The sequence below is a fragment of the Rhinatrema bivittatum genome, chromosome 1 (genome assembly GCF_901001135.1).
Source record: "Rhinatrema bivittatum chromosome 1, aRhiBiv1.1, whole genome shotgun sequence".
Taxonomy (NCBI): Eukaryota; Metazoa; Chordata; class Amphibia; order Gymnophiona; family Rhinatrematidae; genus Rhinatrema; species Rhinatrema bivittatum.
In genome coordinates, this window is record NC_042615.1 from 722,341,888 (window position 1) to 722,363,782 (window position 21,895).

The window sequence follows — 21,895 nt, forward strand, 5'->3', positions numbered from 1 at the left end:
TCCATGCTGACTGTGGTCCATTAAATCATGTCTTTCTATATGCTCTACGATTTTGATCTTCAGAATAGTTTCTATTCCACAACTATTCCACAGCTGTGTCTGACATCGCTGAGACCGCGCCTACTGACAGTGAGGCTCACAGGGCTCCTCTCTGTGGGCGGAGACACCTCTCACCTCGGCCCATGGGTTCACACTTTTACAAAACATAACAGAAACATAACACCGTTGTTGCATGCGCACCCTAAGGGAGAACTCGGGGATCTGGCAGCATCCTGCTGCAACTAGGAGGGCAGTCGCAGTGCGTCCTCCCGCCGTGCTCTGAGGAGGGCCCATCGCTGGGGAGTGGATAGGTGTCTGAAAGCAGGTGTGGCAATCAGTCGCATCTCAGAAAGAGAACACGGCGTAGGGAGGAGAAAGGGGGCTGGCCCAGCCTGGAGGTAAGGGCAGCAGGCCATGGGACTGACCCGTGGTCCACCAACGCAACATCAAGCAAACAAGGAAAAGCAATGCTGACTGAAGGGGATCTTGTTCTCCTCCCCCAGTGTGGAAGTACCAAGGATGGAGTCTCAGTGGAACCGCCGACAGATCCAATGCAGTCAGTGGCTGAAGAAAGAAGAGAGGCCAGGTCTGTGTGATAGTACGAGAGGGAGCCTACCTGTGCCATTTGCTGCATGTAAGAGGGAGTCTTCCTGCCTGTGTGTATGTGAAAGAGCGAGGGAGGGAGCCTACCTGAGTGTGAAAGAGCTTGTGTGTGTATGTGTGTGTGTGTGTGTGTGTGTGTGTGTATGTGTGTGTGCGAGAGAGAGAGAGAGAGAAAAGTAGCCTGTCTGAGTTTGACAGACCATGTACGTGGGTGGGATATAAAGCTACTGAGTGTGTATGTAAAAGATTCTGTGTTTGTGTGTGTGTGTGTGTGTGAGAGAGAGAGAGAGAGAGAGAAATAGAACCACAAAGTGTGAGAGAGCTTATGTGTGAGTGAGGGAGAGAGAGCCACAGAATGTGTAAGTGAGAGCCAGTAAGTGAGCATGTATGTGAGTTTGTGAGGAAGTGTGCATGAGACTGAATATGTAAGGTGTAAGAGAGCGAGAATGAACATGTGTGTTAGTGTGTGTATATGAGAGAGAAGATAAAGTTTGTTCACCCTCCCCCTCCATCATTAATCCAGGACATAAGAACATAAGAAAATGCCATACTGGGTCAGACCAAGGGTCCATCAAGCCCAGCATCCTGTTTCCAACAGTGGCCAATCCAGGCCATAAGAACCTGGCAAGTACCCAAAAACTAAGTCTATTCCATGTTACCATTGCTAATGGCAGTGGCTATTCTCTAAGTGAAATTAATAGCAGGTAATGGACTTCTCCTCCAAGAACTTATCCAATCCTTTTTTAAACACATTCTCAAGATGACTGGAAATCAAAAGTTCCCAGGTATGGAGAGCAGAAGATTTTTTTATCCTTACTACTTTTAATTATTGGATGTGTCTGCTGTTTTAAAATATTTTATTGGTGTTTGGTAAATATTTAAAAATGTTAATATGATTTTTTAATTATTGGATGTTATTCTGTTCATCAGATATTTTGAAATATGTATTCCTTATATTAGTATGGTTTTATATTTCTTGATTTGTTGTTTGATATTTCATGAGGAACAGTGATGTTTCTGTTTTTCCATTGTTGTACTGCATACAAAATTTGACTTGTAGTGGTTTCCAGTTCAGTTTTTTGCCTTCATGTTTCCGGTTATACATTATAGTCTGTTTAGTGTTTATTCTGTTTTGGCAAGGGTCTATCTCTGTTCTGCATGTGTGACTGAAGTGTAAGGTATTTTGCTAGCTTGTAGTTTCTGTGTAGGGATCTATAGCAGTAGCATATATGATACAAAACACAATTAAAAACAAAAAATCTTTTTATTTTTTTACTTCACGAAATATTGAAGCACAGAATTCTGTAAATTTTCACCTAGTTTATTCTCCAGTAAATCACCTCTTACTGGACGTGGTTATGCTGCAGTATCACATTCATTCGGGGAAGGTTTATTTATGGAGCCCTGGAATTACAATGTTTAACAGAGTTAGAGAAACTTCCTGCAGAAGGACATTCATTACTATATTAAGTTTGAATGTTATCTGTAAAACACTGCTGCTAATACCTATATTATATAGCGCTGTTGTGAATTATTGTTGAATGTGAACCGATGTGATGTTACTAAACGAATATCGGTATATAAAAAACACAAATAAATAAATAAAATTATGTTTGATGAACAGAACTAGACTGCTGGAGACTGGGAGGTAAGGGAGGGGAGAAGGGGCTAGGCAACAAGAATGCTGGGACTGGGTGCTAAAGAGCCTGTGTGTGTGTGTGTGTGTGTATGAGAGCTAGAGAGTCTGTATGTGTGAGAAAGAGATCTGCAATGTACTATAATTTTGAAGTTCCCATATGATAAATGTGTCTTTCATTTGGGGGGGGGCATCAACCATTTTCACCCAGAGCACCTTTTTCCCTAAATCCAACACAGTAAGCACATGTAACTGAATACTGTCCCTTTCCCCTTCTTCTCAACCTCCTATCCTGACATAGTATTTGCTCAGTCCCTGCAAAATCAAATTGAAGTTGTAAAACTTTTATGCAGCAGCCTGGAAGCATGGAAGCTTTCCCCTTCAACAGCCTGCAGATCTGAAACTAGATCTGGGATTTTTAGAGGGGAAACTAGCATTCTGTGGCCTTAAAGCTACAGGCTCCTTTTACTGCCTGCTACAACACAGAGTATACTATTTCTCGTAAGCTAGGTTACACAAAGACATTCCAGATATTAAGCTAGGTTACACAAAGACATTCCAGATATTACTTGCTAGCATTCTAAAAACTGATTTCACTATTCCCTCTTCTGGATGAAGTAAACCTCAAACTCTCCTTTGAAAGAGGAATGCAAAGAACAAATAAACTATCCAGTACTTACGATGAACTGGGATACTATGAGAAAATGAGCATCAGAAACCAGAGAAAGACTTGTGGGAGAGCATCAGCCTGAACCTACTTATTTATAGTATGGTGCTATGTCAGCATTAATTGGAATAGTTTGCATGTTTGACAATATTCAAGGGAATTGCATACCATCAGTAAACATTACTCATTTTATGTCCTGCTTGTGCCAGAAACAGATATGATATGATTCAATAGCATCCATTTTGGTTCATTTTAGTTAATTCTAGGACAGCTGGAGAATCGCCCCCAATTTTATTGTTCATTACACAGCATAAATTAATGGTCATAAGAACATAAGAAATTGCCATACTGGGTCTTCAGTCATTTGTTGACCATGGAAAAAAGTTCTAATCATTGATATAGTTACAGATATAGTAATAAATATTCAATAGTCCTTTTCCTTTAATCAATGTCTGCTAACCTGAAAACATACATGTACCAATGTAACATTTTTTTCATTACTTTCATGTTGTTAGTAAATGTAACCAGTGGAGAAGTGTAAAAATGCTTCCAATAGACTGCTCAAAGTCAGTTTTTTTTACTATTTTATGGATGAACCCATGTGCATAGCTCATAGGAGCATAGAGAGCCCTAACACAGTACTCTTGATGTTTAGATCAATGCCAAAATGAGCAAAATGTCAAAAATGTGTTTTGTTCCTGTTTCAGAGTGGAAACAGAATTTTGTGTTCCATAATCCTAGATCATCACCAAGGTCAATCCATAATAAACTACGATGATGAGAATGGGAAAACGTGTATGCACATTGCGGCTGCAGCAGGTTACAGTGATATTATCTGTGAACTGGCCAGAGTGGCAGAATGCAACCTCCAAGCTCTTGATGTGGATGACAGGTAACCATAGAAACATTCTGCCGATGCTACCACCTGCTGCCTTAACCTATCTATCTGATTACCTTCTACGATATTAATAGATAGTATTTCCTTTTCTATGGCCTCCTGATGAAAAACAACTTTTAAGAACAATTTGTAGAAAGACAAGGCCAGAGGCTGGATTAAGACATATGAGGGCCTAAACTATGTCAAATTTAAGAGATCCTTACAGCATTGCTATAAAAATGTAAAACTTGAAATTCAGTCATTTGTAATTAGATGCCCCTCATAATCTTAAGACCTTAAACTGTAGTTTAGGTAGTTTATGCCTAATTCTGGCACTGATTACAACATGACTACAATCTAAAAGTAATTACTATTTTACTCATTATTTATAATATGGATGTGGGCTCAATAATCATGCCACCTTTCCTTAATGTAACCTTACAGGAAATATCACATAGAATTTGTTGCGCACAGAGGCCTTGGCAAACTGTTGCGTGAGTGCTGGGGAGCGATCCCGCTTCCGGGAAATGAGATGTACCCTTAGGCCTTGGCAATCTGTTGCGCTGGGAGGCCTTGGGAACCTGTCGCGCTGGGACGAATAGAGTGTGCCCTTGGCTGCAAGGAAGCGCCGAGGCAGGTGAGATGAAACCTAGTCTGGGCGGAAACGGAAGCCCAGGCCCCTACCGACTTGCGCAGCCTCAGGGAGGCCAACCACGCAAGGTTGGTCTCTGAGTAGTCCTCCGACCACTCCAAGCCCTTTCGGACCTGTCACTGGGTAACGGCAGAGGTGGTAAGCCAGATAGGAGGCAGAGGTGAGTCTCAGATGAAGAACTTGGAACGTAGAGACTCAGACGAGGGAATGTGGAGACTCAGGAGTTGATGAAGTCAAAGACTCAAACACTGTAGACACAGCAAGGCACATCATGGCAAGGCAAAGCATGACACGGCACAGCGTGGCATGGCAAGGCAAGGCAAAGCAAGCTAAAATCATCAATTAAAAGTCCAAAACCTCAGAGAGAGCACAGGGTCTCCTGCCACTCACGGACACTCAATGAAGAGCAGCACAGAAGCTCAGGACGGACGATCGCCCCTCAGGAAGTCCAGGAACAGGAAGAGGGCGGACAAGCGGTTAAGGTCCCTCAGGTGCCCTACACAGCCCAGCCGGGCTGGTCACGGACCACACTGTCCCCTATGCGCCCTACACATCCCGCTGGCTGGTCATAGACCACGAGGAGAGCTGGGCAAGCCCAGGAGAAGGGGAAGACATCCGGACTCAAGGACATCAAGAATGAGGCATCAGGGCAGGCGGACATCAGGGCCAGCAGACATCTGGATATAGGAGACGAAGGACGTCGGAACATTAGGAACAAGGGCGACGATAGGAACATCAGGAACAGACGAGACATCAGCAGAGACCAGGAACATGAATGACGAGGGATCCCAAGATGAAAAGAGGAAATGCCAATTAGGAGCAGAAAGCAGGAAGTCCACAGGAGGACTAGCCCCTTGCAAAGGCAAGGAAGGAATGGAAGCAGAGCCCTTAAATAGGGCTGGAGAGGAGGAGATGCCCAGGGAAGAGTTCAGATGGGGCCTCGGGCCTTTTAAATATAGAAGGAAGGTGCGTCCTCGCCCCTTAGGGGAAGTGGGCAGGACCCTGAACAGTGGCGTCCCTGCCGCTACATGCAGGAGCAGGGCTGAAGAACAGGCCCGACGCTGGAGGCGGAGCGAAGGCGTCGTCCTGCCACTGAGAAGCAGGCCTCCAGTGCCTGTAGGGAGATGGCGAGATGAGAGATGGCCTCCCAGCGCAACAGATTGCCAAGGCCTAAGGGTACATCTCATCTCCCGGAAGCAGGATCGCTCCCCAGCACTCCCACAACAGTTTGCCAAGGCCTGAGTGCGCAACAAATTCTATGTGATATTTCCTGTAAGGTTACATTATGGAAAGGTGTCATGATTATTGAGCCCACATCCATATTATAAATAATGAGTAAAATAGTACTGCTGCCAAGGAAGCTGAAGTCCGCAGCTCCCTGCCGCGGCGAGGATGAAGGCAGGCGGTGGCTCCCTGTCACGCAGGACGTCAGCGGAGACTCCTGCCACACAGAAGGAAGCTGAGGGAGGCCCATGCCACGGGAAGGACAGGCAGCAGCCGCGTCCTCCGAGCTGCAAGGTAAGCGCCTGCTCGTGGTTGGGCCCGCGAGCAGGAGTGCAACAGAATTATTTGTTTTCATAACGTTAAGCACTGATCCAAAATTGGAAGTGCATGAGATGCAATGGAAGTACATCAGATGCAATGTCGCAGAGTTAGCTGCTTTCACAGTTACACTCAAACCAAAACAGCCTAGACCTGATAGATTAGAAAACAGTTTAGCATTTTAAATAAAATGCCATTCATATATAACATAAAGAAAATTCAAAACAGTTCTTCTGAAGTTGTACCTTTTATTCTCACTGTTTAGTCATTAGGAAAGGAGTTTCCATAACTCATGGTTTCAGTGTTGGAGAGTTACAAAGACTTCTCCCTCACTAATCATCAATAAATATACTTCTTTATCTAATGGGCAACCATTCAGAGTGGAAGAATAGCCTAGTGGCTAAGAATCTGTGATGTGAAGGTTCAAATCCCATTGATGCTTGTTGTGACCTTGGGGAAAGTCACCTCACCTTCTTGGTCTCAGGTATAAACTTACTCCTAGATGTATCAAGCTGTAATGTTTTATAATAGGAGGGGGGGTTGTCACTGCTACAGTAGGGCCCCCTACCCTGAAAAAATATTGCGCTCTATGGCGTGTTCGTTTGTCTCACAGCGAAAAACCACAGAATATAAGAATGCCCCTAACGCCCTTTTAACACAATGGCAGCCCTATCCTCAAGGGACCGCCATCACCTTAAAGGGCCACTGCCCCCCCCCTCCCAAAAAAAAGTCTTGGCCATATGGGGAGGTTGAGCTGGGGTCAATGCTGACCCCATCTCAAACCAGGTCCGCCAGTCGAGGCAACCCTGACTCTCCCAAAATGTTAAAATCTTTTAAAAAGACCCGCCCGGCGATGACCCAAGCCCCCCCCCCCCCCCTCAAAGCACAAAAGTCAAATGCAGCCCGGCCACCAATCCCAATCTCTCGACCCCCCCCCCCCCCAGTGAAATCCTAATCCCGATACCCTCCATTCCTCCAAGTGAGAGCGATGGCTCCCACCCCTAAGTCACAGTGATGACTCCCTTCCCCCAACCCCCCCCCCCAAAGTGTCAACGACAGCCCCACCAATTGTAAAAAAAAAAAAAAAAGCCTCCGGGCCCCACCAAACCGCCCTTCCCCTCTCACCCCCCCCCCCCCCTTATCTGGATAATTTAAATAGGATATTATCATCCTTCTGGAGACCAACGACATAGCTAGAAACAGCATCAAAGCAGTACAGAGAGATTTCCAGAATCTGGGGATGCAGCCTAGGCACATGACAAAGACCATTGCCTTTTCAGAAGTGTAGACAACTTGAGCACATAGCTCAAAACCTGGTGTAAAGAAGAAGAATTTGGATAAATTGGGGGTTGGGGCTGAGTATTGAATAATAAAACACTATATAGTAAAGGTGGCAGGGGAAAGTATCCTAAGTGAGACTCAGAGCATATGTCATTAAGCATTTAAACTAAAGGATAGGGGCAGAAGGAAGTCAATGAAATGGGAATGTCACCCCCAAACATACAGGAAATGAGTGAAGAAAAGAACAAAATGAGGCTACTCTTAAGCAGTAAGGAAGAAACGCTACCCAGGAAGAGCAGCAAGCCAAGGGAGAAAAACTGAAAAGCTATGGGGTAGATTTTCAAACCCCGGCGTGCATAAAAGCCTGGAGTTAACGCGTATGGCTGGGCCTTACGCACGCAGGGCCAATTTTCAAATGGCCCGGCCACGAGCGTAAACCTCGGGACGTGTGTAAATCCCGGGGCTTGAAATAATAATGAGGAAGATAATGCTAGAGGAGGGTAAGAGGAGATATGATGTGATGATGGTGATAGGGAGGGTAATTGTAAAACAGCCCACACAGCAGTAAAGTCTGTGTGTACAATACACACACACAGATCTTACTGAGGCTTTTCAAAGCAAACCTAGATGCGGAAGTTCATTTTGAAAATACTTCTGTAACTTGCCAAGTGCAGGCACACATTCAAAGGCATACAGTTACACCTCTTCTTCGGAGGGAGTAACTCATGCATGTACACTTTGGCGCATACTTTTTAAAAGCAAAAGGTATGTGCAATTGCCAAATCCACTCCCTGACACGCCCCAATTACACATGTACTTTTGCATAAAAGCATATGTGTAACTGGGTTCCATGCAGACTTTTACACTTGCTCAGCCAAGTCTATTTTAGTGCAGTCATTTATACACAGGAAACGGGGGGTTTATGTGCATGAATGGCTTTGAAAATGACTCCCTAAGCTGTTGTAAAATTTTATTTTGGCTATTATGTGTTATTGAAGCAATGTTGTAATCCACTTTTGTTCCAACTGTAAATCATAAAATGCAGGCTATAAATTAAATTTGAAATAAATGAATCTGCCGGGATGTGCTCATTTGCTCTTTCTGATCCAAATGCCTTCCCCTCCTTGCTGTCCCACACCCTATTCAGGCTGTCTCCTGTTCCCTGCCATCTCTCTCTGAACACCCTCAATATAGAATAAACTTGTGCATGACATACAAAAAACCCCCACCTGGGCTGACAAGATTCTGAAAATAGTGGAATGCCCAGCTATTCAAGTTGGCTTAACCCCATACCTCTTTCCCTCGCTTTTGCTGCAATGTTGTCCCTATTGCATTTTACTTTCCAGCAAATACCTCTCATTGCGTTAAAACTATTGTAAGGTGCCCTTTCTATAGTGCCACGTACATTTTAAAAAGCTAACAAGATAAATAAGTTATGGATCTAAGTAAATCGCAGAGCTACCGTGCTACCCTGTATCATACTCTCTGTGGACATCACAGGAAAGAAACAAGGAGACTTCAGATAAGATAAGCTGTAAATGTCAAACAGCCATAAGAGCAGTTCTGCCAGTGATAATGTATCCAAGCTTCCCAAACTACAGATTGAACTCTCCCGCCTGTTTTTTGTTCCAGATGCCAGGCAACAGTTATTTAAAAGAAAATTCATTTAGTATTGCTGGCAAAATGAAGAATGTACAGCGGCTATTGACAGACCTGTTACAATGCTTTGCCAGTTTTCATTGTGATAATATTAGGAGGTCGTTTTCAAAGACCCGTGTGCAAAAAAATGAGCATATCCATGCATAAGTAGCCTGTACTCGTGAAACCGTTATTTTATAAAAGTCAAAAGTATGCGTATCTTTTATGTTTCGTGAGCACATATATATACATGTAACAAGAGTGGCAGCCTAGGGGCATTCTAAGGTGGGGCCAACAGTTACGCACGTAAGTTGCTGTTTTAAAAGACAAAACGTGAACATTTGGCAATTTACTCAAATAATTTTACACCTGCTAATTATCTAGGAATTTTTAAATCCAAGCCTTGGCAATTCAGGGTCAGCTCAATTTGTTATTGCTTTACAACTGTTTTTAATTTTAATTTGTTTTAGACTATATCACTTTTTATGCATCGATATTGTATGACAGTTTGTAAAGTTATATTTAATTTTTAGGTTTTGTATATTTTATTTTATAAATGTTTAATGTAAGCCACCTAGACCATGGGCTAGCATGGCCTATACATTTTTTAATTAAATTAAATTGATATCAGACTTGTTTATTGTGTAATATTGGGTGGGTGGGAGGTCTGGGTGAACTGAGGGGAGTTCAGGCTGAAGAACCAGGAGGGTCTTGATGACCTGGAGAAGGACTGGGTGAACTGATGGAGTAATTGGTAAATGGTTAATTTAATTACGCACACATGTTTTAAAATGTGCCAATTTACACGTGCATTGGGTTTTACCCAAGTAAGTCCTATTTTATTTTCATGCATAAAATATAGGCACATATATTTTTTAGATAGGTAGAAAAAGTATACCTATTTATACATTGAAATACTCACTTTTAATCCATTGCATGTATTAGTTCATAAGCATACATACATGCATATGTACCAGAGTAAAGATACACGCATTTTATAATACTTGCATATATGATACGTGTGGGTTATAAAATACTATCATAGATCTTCGCGCAGCAAATCCGTATATACCACTTCGTTTAGTTGTTTGAAGGTTATCCTCCCTGTATGTTTCTAATCCGTCACACTTGAGAAATATTTAATATCTGTGCTCTGTAAGTTCATGCAGGGGTCTCATTCCCTTTGTGCTTTTCTTCTCTAGAACTCCTTTACACTGGGCTGCAGCAGCAGGGAAAGCAGATTGTGTACAGACACTACTGCAGCTGGGAGTAGAGAGCACCCCAAGGGACATCAATGAAAACATTCCTCTGACATATGCAATGTATTGCGGGCACACAGCATGCATCAAATTACTTTCACAGGAGAACAGGTAAATGAACAAGAAATCAGTGTATTTTAATATTTAGCTTATTGCATGGCTTATGCTGTCTTTTGATATTTCTTAGGCACAACCCAGTAAGATTCTTTATCCCTCAACTTCTACATCCCACCTGAATATGCAAGAGGTTTACAAATATCCATACAAATATGTTTAAATGTTAGAATATAAATATCAAGGATAGAGTATTTTAATACAAGCAAATATACTTATTTTTATTTTATTTACTTGATTATCTATCTTTCGTTGCCTTCAAAGCAGATTACAATTCAATTAAAAAAGAAAATAAACAAATTGTACATATATAGCTAAACAGTTATAAATTTTAAGCTGTTCAGTCCTCTACCCCAGCCCCCTCACATCCAAGCTTATGGATGAATTCCATCTCCAAAAACTACCAGACTAGTCATGACTCGCGAGCATGATTTCTTCATTGCAGGCTCTACTTTATGGAACGCGATGCCACAAACTCTCAGACTTTTAAGAAGCAAAAAGGAATTTAAGAAAGCATTAAAACACCATGGGGTAGATTTAAAAAAAATGCACGTGCATCAATGTGTGCGTGGTTCCCAGCACGCACACATGGATGCAGGTATTTTATAACACGTGTGTCGGCACGCGCATATTATAAAATAGGATTCCCGCGTGCTCATGCGCACTGGATTTAATATCTCCTTTTAAACAAAATATAAATACATTTACAGCAGACCATTTCATCATGCTTAGGATCCAAAGACCTGTCAATAGAGTCATGCCTTGACTCTTTTCCAAAACTGGAGATAATTTTCCTCTGTCCCAGTATTTCATGGGAAAGTGTAATCCAGAGGACTGGAGTCACCACCAAATAAACCTGTGAGGCATGTTGTATGCCCTTAGAATTCACCATGTAACATGTCTCACAGGTTCATTTGGTGGAGACATTACTTAACCTTTAGCTATCTTTGAAGATGACAGCATTCCTGAAGAACTGGAAAAGCAGATGTGTGTGCATGTGTGTGTGTGTGTGTGTGTGTGGTGTATGTGAATACTATTTATTTTAAAAAATGGCAGTATACCAACATTTTTTAAAAGTACTGCTCTTATGTATAAAATTCCAAACAAAACCCACTACTATTAGTGATGCTGATGTATGAAAGACCCTTTTATACAATCTAGAAAAAAATAAACAAAATAATACTAAAGATAGTAAATCAATTAAGTAAATAAGAGTGAAAAGCTCTGTACCTATAATATGTATAATATGATGGTAACTTTTAAATAGGCACATGGGCACACATGTCGCGCGTTTGTTGGCCCGTGCCCAGGGCTGCGCCCATTTTATAACATTCACGCGTATATGCACACATGTCATTAAATAGCCTGACTGTGCACACGTGTGCGTGCGATTGTAAGTGGGCGCGTGCTTGTGCGCACAAATTCTGCTTCTGAAGTGTGTGGGGGAATTTTAAAAGGCACGTGCACCGACATCATTGCCCAATTTCCCCATTTGTTCCCATTTCTCCCAGTTAAGGGATAGGTCTGGGAACAAACCCCCCGAGTTTAATAGTCCTCCTCTCCCCCTGTTAGCCCTGACACTTAAAACCCTGCTGATTAGTTTAGTTTATTTTTGTTTTACGAGTTATACGCCATCCAAAGCAGAAGTAAAGTTATGCAGCAGGGGACCCCGGCAGGCGTGTAAGTATTTATGCGCAGATTTCAATGTGAAATCCAGGGATGCTCATGCCCCATCTAGACCACACCCACACCCCTCCCCTGTTTTGGAAATTTTCATTTCTGCGCACGGCGGGAGATACCAAATACTCATGCGGCTTTTAAAATTCGCTCAGCGGACACCAGCCCGACATATTCGCGTATCTCCCAGTTTTGGCACGCATTGGGCTTTTAAAATTCATCTTTATGTATAACATAGTGAGATTTCAGCAAGCTTCTTGTATGCCTGTTACACATGTGTTTAATCAATACTGGCATAAAAAAACATCCTCAAAAGATTTTTATAACGTGTCCTTTATTATACTGAAAAACGTGAAATATATAGTCAAATCGGGGTTGCATTTGGGTTGCAGGTCAGTGGGGGCATGTTTGTCAAGGCTTTGTACTCTTTTACGTGGGTCGGGGTTGTCCAAGAGCCTGCTGACGCTTTCAGCAGTACATAAGAACATAACAAGTTGCCAAACTGGGTCAGACCAAGGGTCCATCAAGCCCAGTATCCTATTTCCAACAGTGACCAATCCAGGATACAAGCACCTAGCAAAACCCCAAACAATAAATAAATCACATGCTACTAATGCCAGTAATAATCAGTGGCTATTTCCTATGTCAGTTTGATTCATAGCAGTTTATGGACTTCTCTAGGAACTTGTCCAAACCTTTTTTAAACCCAGCTATCCTAACTTCCTTAATCGCATCCTCTGGCAATGAATTCCTGAGTTTAATTGCATGTTGAGTGAAAAATAATTTTCTCCAATTTGTTTTAAATGTGTTACTTGCTAACATCATGGAGCCCCCCTAATCCTTGTACTATCTGAAAGAGTAACCAATTCACATTTACCCATTCTAGTCTTCTCATGATTTTAAACACCTCTATCATATCCCTTCTCAACCATCTCTTCTTCAAGCTGAACAGCCCTAATCTCTTTAGCCTTTCCTCTCAGGGGAGCCATTCCATCCCCTTGAGGTAACTATACCATAAGGTATAATTAAATATTGTGGCTTAACATGGATCACAAGTTTATTGCAATCCATGCTGTCATTTGTTTATTAATGAGCTGCTATGCATGTATTTGCATGTGATGCAGCTCGTTAATTTGGTTCATATTGCGCTTTTGTTTTTACGGTGTTATCAGTAACACCATCAATAATTACCAATAATTAATAATAATGCGGTTTTAATGCCCCTTGTCAATTTCAGCATTTAACACGTGTTAACATGTTATCACAACTTGGTAAAGAGACACCATTGTATCTTGGGATTTGTAACCTTATCAATGTCTACAATGAGTAGTTGTAGTCTTTTGGCACAAGTGTATATACCTTCCTAATCAACATAATTCTTGCACAGTTCAAATGCTTCCAAAATGGCAACAGCACATATAAAAGAAAATTCCTTGAAACTAATCACTTTAGTGGCCCAACAATAAATATTTTTTGTATTCCACCTAAAGGCTTGTTTTCAAACATAGGCAACTTACAAATTTAAATAAATTATATAAATGCTTAAAGTGTTCATCCAGTCTTCTAACTTTTCAAATATAAATAGTTCAATTGCTAAATTACCATTCAGATGTTTCCAGGTCAAAAATATGCCCCTTTACTTTGACAGGCCTCATAGCTCAGCAATGGCTAAGGGAGTGCAACGGTTGCTAAGTAACACATGAAAATATGGAGACCACTGTGCTGCTTACCCTACCAACAGCAGAAGGGTGTTGTTGTTGCCAGCAGCTTGGAGCTTAGGCCGCAAGCCTTGCAAAATAAAACTTCCTGAAAATCTTAATCCCTATCTCTTAACTTTTTCACTGAGCTGTGTTTTCACATGTAACTTAGCAACCCCCACATCTTCATTCTACCAACCACTGAGCTATGGTACAAAGAAGAATATTTTCTAATCCAGAAGACAATATTTAAAAAGTAGTTTGTCCACCCTGCTTTATTTTTTTTTGTAAACATAATTTTTATGGAGGTGAACGCAAGAGACAAATACAGCTTATGCCATAACACCAGAACACTAGGTACAGCAGTACTAACAGATACAGAAAACAAGAAAACTGTTGTTCACAAACACTGTACGTCACTTCCATTTACATTTTTCTCCACCCACCTCCCCTTCCTTTACTGTATCCCTATACCCCTTAGAGTGCCCAAGCCACTAGGAAATCCCAAACCCCAGATTCACATACACACACTAATTCATTACATACACACCATTTACAATAATCTTGAACATATATGCGCCTTGTACCATGCAAATGGACATTAATCAGTCTGCCATTTTAAGACTTTTCCCCAAAGTGCAAAATAACCCCTCAGATTTAGCACACTGTGTGTATTGCCAAGCTCTTTCTTCTGCAGACGTTCCAACATAGCATTGTGAATCATTGCTTGTTGCCAATCTCGAAATGCAGGCTTCACATCATTGTGCCTGCAAGATAAAATTACTTTTTTTTGCCAAAGTCAAAGAGACCACAAGAAACTGCTGACCCCTTCCAGGTAGTTGATGAGCCTCAGCAAACAAGTGTAAATAAAGGAGACCACCATACCAAGTAATGGAACTGCCCAATGTTCTTTCTATGATTTCATACACTTTTTTGCCAAAATGATTGTAACTTAGAGCATTCCGTAAACATGTGGCAAAATTCCCCTTGAAGATGTGAACATTTCAAGCATTCATCAGACTCCCAAAGCTGCGTATGAGCCCCCTTATTTCTAGATATATAAGTGTGGTGAATTATCTTGAATTATATTTCTTGCAGATTAACTGAGACCATATACCTATAAATAATTTCAAATGCTCATATAATATCAGACTCATCAAACTCTAGTCGCAGATCCTTATCCATAGTTTGGCCAGGTCATTCAGGCACAGAGTTGTCATCTGCTCTGAGAGAAAATGAACCCAGATGCCAATTTTATTAAAGCAGGGAGTAGTTTCTAAAAACGTTTCCTCCACATTTGAGAAGGAAAGAAGCGCAATGTTCCCTTTACTGATTGCCATGGCATAGTGTCTACTCTGAAGTAAGCAAATACATTTTCCTTGAGAATATCCCACTTTTCCTGAAGTTGTTGAAATGCATTCCTCAGAGTCTACCATATGGCCAAGGCAAGACAAAACCCTTTTCCCTCCAAGTATGAAATACAGAAAGTTCTAGAGCAGCATGAAAATCTATATTGCCGGTGAGCAGCAAAAAGGGAGTCACAGCAGTGGAGCTATGAACAAGGACTCACCACCACTGCTATGCTTTCTGCAAGGGCCCCAGCTAGAAAGTATTAAGTTATAGACATCTAACTGTAGACCTAGGGAGTTGAAGTAAAGACATTCCCAGATAGGGACTAGCTCAATCCTCCAGTAACCCTTCCTCATTTGTGGTGAAGCGAGGCCTAGTCCTGGATGTACCGCAGAAGGCAAGCCACATTATACAAGCGGAGGTCTGGTACTGCTAATTCCCCTCTCATTTTCTCTTGCATTAAGACATAATTAATTCTAGGCCATTTCCCATTCCATATAAAAGTAGAGACCAAAGACCTAAATTACATTATGTCAGATCGTTTAAGCTATAAAGGAAGCTTTTGGATGGGATAAAGCAGTTTAGGGAGAATAGCCATCTTTATCATTGCACAGCGCCTCATCAAGGACAATGGGAAAGATCTCCATCGTTCAAGTAGGGCTTGAACCTTCCCCAATGTTGCTCCAATATTCTTCGAGTACAAACCTCATATAGTGCGGGCAATATGGATTCCCAAATACTTCATTCTCTCTACACTCCATTTAAGAAGGAAAACACCTCTCCATCTACCAGGTAGTTCGGCATCCAGAGAGAATGCAGTAGACTTTTCATAGTTAATTTTTAAGCCCGAGAAAGAGCCAAACATATTGATACATTTCATAATATCATCTAAGCATTCTTGAGGATTACTAATAAATAAGAACATATCATCAGCGAACCTGCTTAGTTTGACCGATTTCCTACATATCTTTAAACCCTGGAAAGTAGTCATATTACGGAGCAAGATAGCGAGGGGCTCTATCGCTAGTACATACAGTAATGGAGAGAGGGGACAGCCCTGATATGTCCCTTTCCCTATCAAAAAAGGGGAGGGCAGTAAGCTATTGACCAGAATCTGTGCCCTTGGAGAAATATACAGAGTTTTTACCCAATGAATGAAAAGCTGCCTGAAATTGAATTGTTCCAACACCCACCACATATAAGGCCACTTCACCCAGTCAACTGCTTTTTCTGCATCCAATCTGAACAACATTCCATCCCCCTTTGAACTCCCATTAAGCAACAAGGTTATATGATTTTTAGCATATTTGAAGTAGGATATCTATTAGAGATAAAACCTGTCTGAACCCTGGACATGATTGTTTTTATAACTTTGTTAACTCAAGTGGTTAACACAGCTGAAAGAATTTTAACATCTTGATTTAATAGGTCAATATGACCCAGGAGTCACTGAATCCCTATCCGGTTTTAACAGGTCTATTGTGCCTAGGTTATTCTTGGGCCCCATGCTGCCTTTGGTCAGCCTTGAGAAAGAACTTTTACAAGGGCTCAAGTATTCTCTTCCCTAAGATCTTAAAAAGTTCGGGACCCAAACGATCAAGTCTGGGAGACTTACCTGTTACACATACCGCCCATGGCAGACCCGTGGCATGACCCTCTCACCTTCTCACATGGACTCCAGCTCCTGGTTCCTCTTCACTGGGCGGCGGTGAGCTGCCAGCTCCGACCTCGTGTCGCCTCCGGTGCCTCCGGCTCTGCATGGATCCCCAGTGTTGCCAGCCAAGATGCCCTTGCTCATCGGGCCTCTCCGCGTGGCCCACAGAGAGACGCCGCCATCGGTGCCGCGCCCCTCCCTAGGTGCGCGCACATTGCTGGTTCTTTTAAAGGGCCCGCGGTGGGAACCTGGCCACAGACCCGGATGCTGATGTCAGACTCTTCAGTGTATATAAGCTCAGGCCTCACTCCATAGCGCTTCCTTTGCAACAGGTTTTCTCGTATTCCGAGTACTCGTTGCTGATAGAGAATCCTCTTTACTTCGTGTTCCTGATTCCTGTAGTTCCCGGTTCCTGTCTTCCTCATTCCTGCCTTGTCCATGTGTTGGACTGAATCTTTGGATATTCGACTCCGCTACACCTGACTACTCTTCAGCCTATCTCCAGCCCCAAACCTCCGATATGCCTGACTACTCTTCAGCCTATCTCCAGTCCCGAACCTCAGCCATGCTTGACTACACCTGCCTTCTCCGTGCCCTGACCTCTGCCTTGATTGACTATGCCTGCCTTCTCCGTGCCCTGACCATTGCCTTGATTGACTACGCTACAGACCTCTCCATGTCCAGAGTTCTACATTGCTTGCCACGACCTCCGCTTGCTGCCGGCTCTGATCCCAGCATGTCAGTGATGCCTCCTATCGCCTATCCCCTGGACATGGACTTACAAGGCTCCTGCCTTTCTTTGCTTGAGTACCTCCAGTTACCTTCTGTTCCTTTGGCACCTGAGTTCCTGTACCGAACCCAGTCCAGGGTAGGACTACGCCACCTATCGGCTGCTGTCTCTGGGCTGAACCACCTCTTTTTACTAACTAACCTCAAGGCCCACCTAAGTCCTGCTGACCACGGCACCCAAAGGCTCAACCCAAGGGGAATGAGGCTGGTATAGGTGAAGCTCCAGTGGCCTCTAACTTCAGTCCACTCCACCTGCCGATGGTGGGGACCCATAGGTCCCTACCTTCGGGTTGCATCAACCCCACCTTGGTCCAAGGGTCCACCTCCGATGCAACATTACCCAGTTTTAGCCCCTGAACCACTGTTTTTATTTCCCCCAAGGAGAATGGCTCTTCCAATTTAGATTTGACCAGTTGTGACAATTTAGGGAATTGCAGGCCACATGCGTAACCCCCGTTATGCGCCGAAGTGCCGGGCCCAGAGAAAGGGGCAGTCCGGGGGGGGGTTGGGGCAGGGCTGGAGGCGGCCAGTACAGCGGCCATTTGCTGCTGTGCTAGGGAAGTGCACGCCAGCAGTTGGCCAGCGTGCGCAAGCTGCTTCTGCTCCAATGGAGCAGTAAGCAAAAAAACAAAAAAAAAAAAAAGAAAAGTCAGGAGATAGAGTTTAGGGAGTGGGGAGGAGAGGGGAAGAGGGAGGGAGTATGGGTAGGGGGGGTAGGGAAGTTCCCTCCCAGTCCCTTACTTAATTGGAGCAGACTGGGAGGGAACTCGGGGAGGCACGATTTCTTCACCGTGTGTAATCTTATAAAATAGGCCCCCCGCTCACGCTGCCCGCACATGCACGCGCAGATTATAAAATCCCGTGCGCACAGCCATGGGATTTTATGACATGCGCGCGCTGGCAGGTGCATGTTATAAAATTGGCACGGTAAATCAATACAGAGGGTGATTTATTTACAAAAACTCTCTAATTAACATGTAATTAAATACATCATGTATACATCATGTATTTAATTGAATGTTCATACAGATAGTGCATTTTGTGTACAAATATCTTTTTAAATGATGGAATGAGTGTGATTGTGGAATGAATGTGCTAGTTTAGTTTTTAATATGTTTACACAGGTGAGTGTGTTGTGAATTTCAATAAATGGTTATACATTATTTGATGATGTGATCTCTCTGTTGTGTGATATGTCTACATAAAATTGGTACGGCCATGTGTGCGCACCAGGAAGCGTGCCCATGGACGGGTGCACGCACCTTTTAAAATCTACCCCTTTATGGGCATGAGAATAAAAAGAGTACTCCATATCATGGAGATGTTGCATATACCAACTGTCAACAATCCCTTGTTCTTGGCAAAGAAAATCTATGTCAGTATTCGCCTGCATCTTTTTAGGGGTCTTGGACAGTGAACAGTCCACAAGCAGGTTATCCGTCACATTAAATTCACCCCCCAGTACAAACAGATGTAAACCGTTCTGATGGCGAAACCGAATGACGGTATACAAAACACGACAAATAAATAAAATAAATAAATATAACTCTCCCAACAGATTAGCTTGGCTACCAAAGCAGAAAAAAGATGATGGAAATAATGGTTTGGAGAATATACATTGACAAAAACCATTTTAGTACCATACAACGTGCCCGCCAAGAGAAGAAACTTACCCTCAGGATCAGATATCTGTTTCTCAAGTACAAAAGGGGTGGTTTTATTGAAAAGTGTGGCACTCCCCCTCTGCCTAGTACAATAGGAGGAGAAAAAAAAACATTGTCCCACCCATTCCCTACGATGTTTGGCATGCTCAAGATCATCTAAATGCGTTTCTTGCAGGAAGGCTATGGATGTCCTCGCTTTTTAAGGTCTGTCAGTATTTTTTCCCCTTGATCGGTAAATGTAATTCATCAATGTTGAGAGAGAGCATACCAAAATATCAGCCATTGGAAAGCTATACCTGGTCTTGTCCACTGATTAAAAGAAAAGCCCAGTGGTGAGCCCCCCCACAGCCTAGGCTCCCTCCACCATTCAAAAAAGCAATAAAAAGAAACAGTGACATAAAGATGGCAATATACACTGATACAGAAACAGACTGTGCAGTAGGGAGACAGCAATACAAATTAGACAGGCAGCACACCCAAACACATTCAGTAACCCACAATCCAGTGGGAGCACTGAGAGGAGAGGATCACCTTGCTGGTGGCTGAAAAGAATCAGTAAGTACTGCTTGGGGAAATTTTTAAAACTTAAAAGTATTGGGGAGAAGAAAAACTATTGTGGTACATTATTTAGTGTATTTGTGTGTCTGTATTGAATAGCTAGTCATAGGGCAGGCAAAAAACAGGAGTTTTGTGTGTTTTGTATTAAATAGGTAGTCAGAAAGGCAGGCAAAAAAACAGAAGTTTGTGTGTTTATATTTCCCAACCCTCCCACCTCTCTCCCACCCAACCCTAGCTCATCTTTTAATTTATAGGCAAGTGACACTTTCATACTAAAAAAAATAAATAAAGACATAAAAAAATAAAGAAATTAATCAGCCTTTTAACTTAAATTCAGAAATTCCCCATACCTTATCAAGAGTTTAATTGTTCCCTTACAGGTCACTACCAAATATATAGTCAATATTTAAAGGACCCTAACTATATGCAGTCCTACTCCCATAGCAACCTAAAACTTAACTAGGAACTGAACAAATTTAAGATGAAGGCAGCAATCCGGCAGCAAGAGGGGGGCTTCCCAGACTTCTGCATCAAGTGTCACATGCATGATTTTTTACCCGCTGGTAAGTAATTGTACGTGTGCATCCAGTCTCTGAAGGCTAGAGTGGCAGACCTGGAGGAGATGAGGCAGACAGAGAGGAATATAGATGAGACCTTCAAGGACATCGTAACCAAGTCCCAACTCCAGTCTGGCAGCCCTGGTGCTGCCATGGAGGAGAAAGGTCTTAAATCGGAGAGCATAAACCTGGTAGAGCAGGAAATGGTCCTGTAGCAAGGACCTGCTCTCCACGTAGTGCATCGTCCTCTTAAGAACTTAAGAAAATGCCATACTGGGTCAGACCAAGGGTCCATCAAGACCAGCATCCTGTTTCCAACAGTGGCCAATCCAGGCCATAAGAACCTGGCAAGTACCCAAAACTAAGTCTATTCCATGTTACCATTGCTAATGGCAGTGGCTATTCTCTAAGTGAACTTAATAGCAGATAATGGACTTCTCCTCCAAGAACTTATCCAATCCTTTTTTAAACACAGCTATACTAACTGCACTAACCACATCTTCTGGCAACAAATTCCAGAGTTTAATTGTGCGTTGAGTAAAAAAGAACTTTCTCCGATTAGTTTTAAATGTGCCCCATGCTAACTTCATGGAGTGCCCCCTAGTCTTTCTACTATCTGAAAGAGTAAATAACAGATTCACATCTACCCGTTCTAGACCTCTCATGATTTTAAACATCTCTATCATATCCCCCCTCAGCCGTCTCTTCTCCAAGCTGAAAAGTCCTAACCTCTTTAGTCTTTCCTCATAGGGGAGCTGTTCCATTCCCCTTATCATTTTGGTAGCCCTTCTCTGTACCTTCTCCATCGCACTGAGGATGTGTTTTCTGGGGCTACTGATGGTCGGCCATCATAGTTGGTGATTCGATTATTAGGAATGTAGACAGCTGGGTGGCTGGTAGGCATGAGAATCGCCTAGTAACACAACTCATCACGATGCACCAGCTCCCACAGGAAAAGGAAGTCAGTGTGGTGTGGACAGCCAACTCAGTTAGTTCCCTTGACTGCTGCATGTGGCTGCCACAGCTATGTTATAAAATCCAGGGTCGGCACACACAAGGGGGTGCACAATTGTGCAACTTGCGTGCACCGAGCCGCACAGTCTTCCTCCATTCTCTGGCCGCTCCGAAATCGAAGCGACCTCAGAGGGAACTTTCCTTCCACCCCCCACTTCCCCTCCCTTTCCCTACCTAACCCGCCCCCCAGCCCTATCTAAATCCCCCCTACCTTTGTTTTGTTATTTATGCCTGCCTCTGGGCAGGCGTAGATTGCGCACGCCGGCCAAGTGCCGGCACACGATCCCCGGGCCCAGCAGCAGTGGAGAGGCGTCTGGCCACACCCATACCCTGCCCCCGGACTGCCCCACCCCACCCACGCCCTGCCCATTTTTTCAAGCCCCGGGACTTACACGCGTGCCTTCTTTTCTAAGAAATTTACACCTGCGGAACGGAATTATACCATTGGCGACCAAGAACTCTTAGCTATAAAGTTGGCCTTTGAGGAGTGGCGACATCTTCTGGAGGGTGCTCGCCATGTCATCACGGTCTATATGGATCATAAAAATCTTGAATATTTGGCAACAGCCCAGCGTTTGAATCCACGGCAAGCCCGATGGGCACTTTTTTTTAGCAGATTTCATTTTT

At 43.0% G+C, this 21,895-nt stretch overlaps 1 protein-coding gene across 1 annotated transcript in view; it reads left to right on the forward strand.

Annotated features, from left to right (window-relative positions):
- Positions 1-21,895, forward strand: part of ANKRD55 (ankyrin repeat domain 55) — a 142,152-nt gene that overhangs the window by 65,424 nt on the left and 54,833 nt on the right. Inside the window, exons 7-8 of the mRNA XM_029619627.1 lie at positions 3,653-3,837; positions 10,138-10,305. Coding sequence (XP_029475487.1) covers positions 3,653-3,837; positions 10,138-10,305 — 353 coding nt within the window. The remainder of the gene's footprint in view (positions 1-3,652; positions 3,838-10,137; positions 10,306-21,895) is intronic.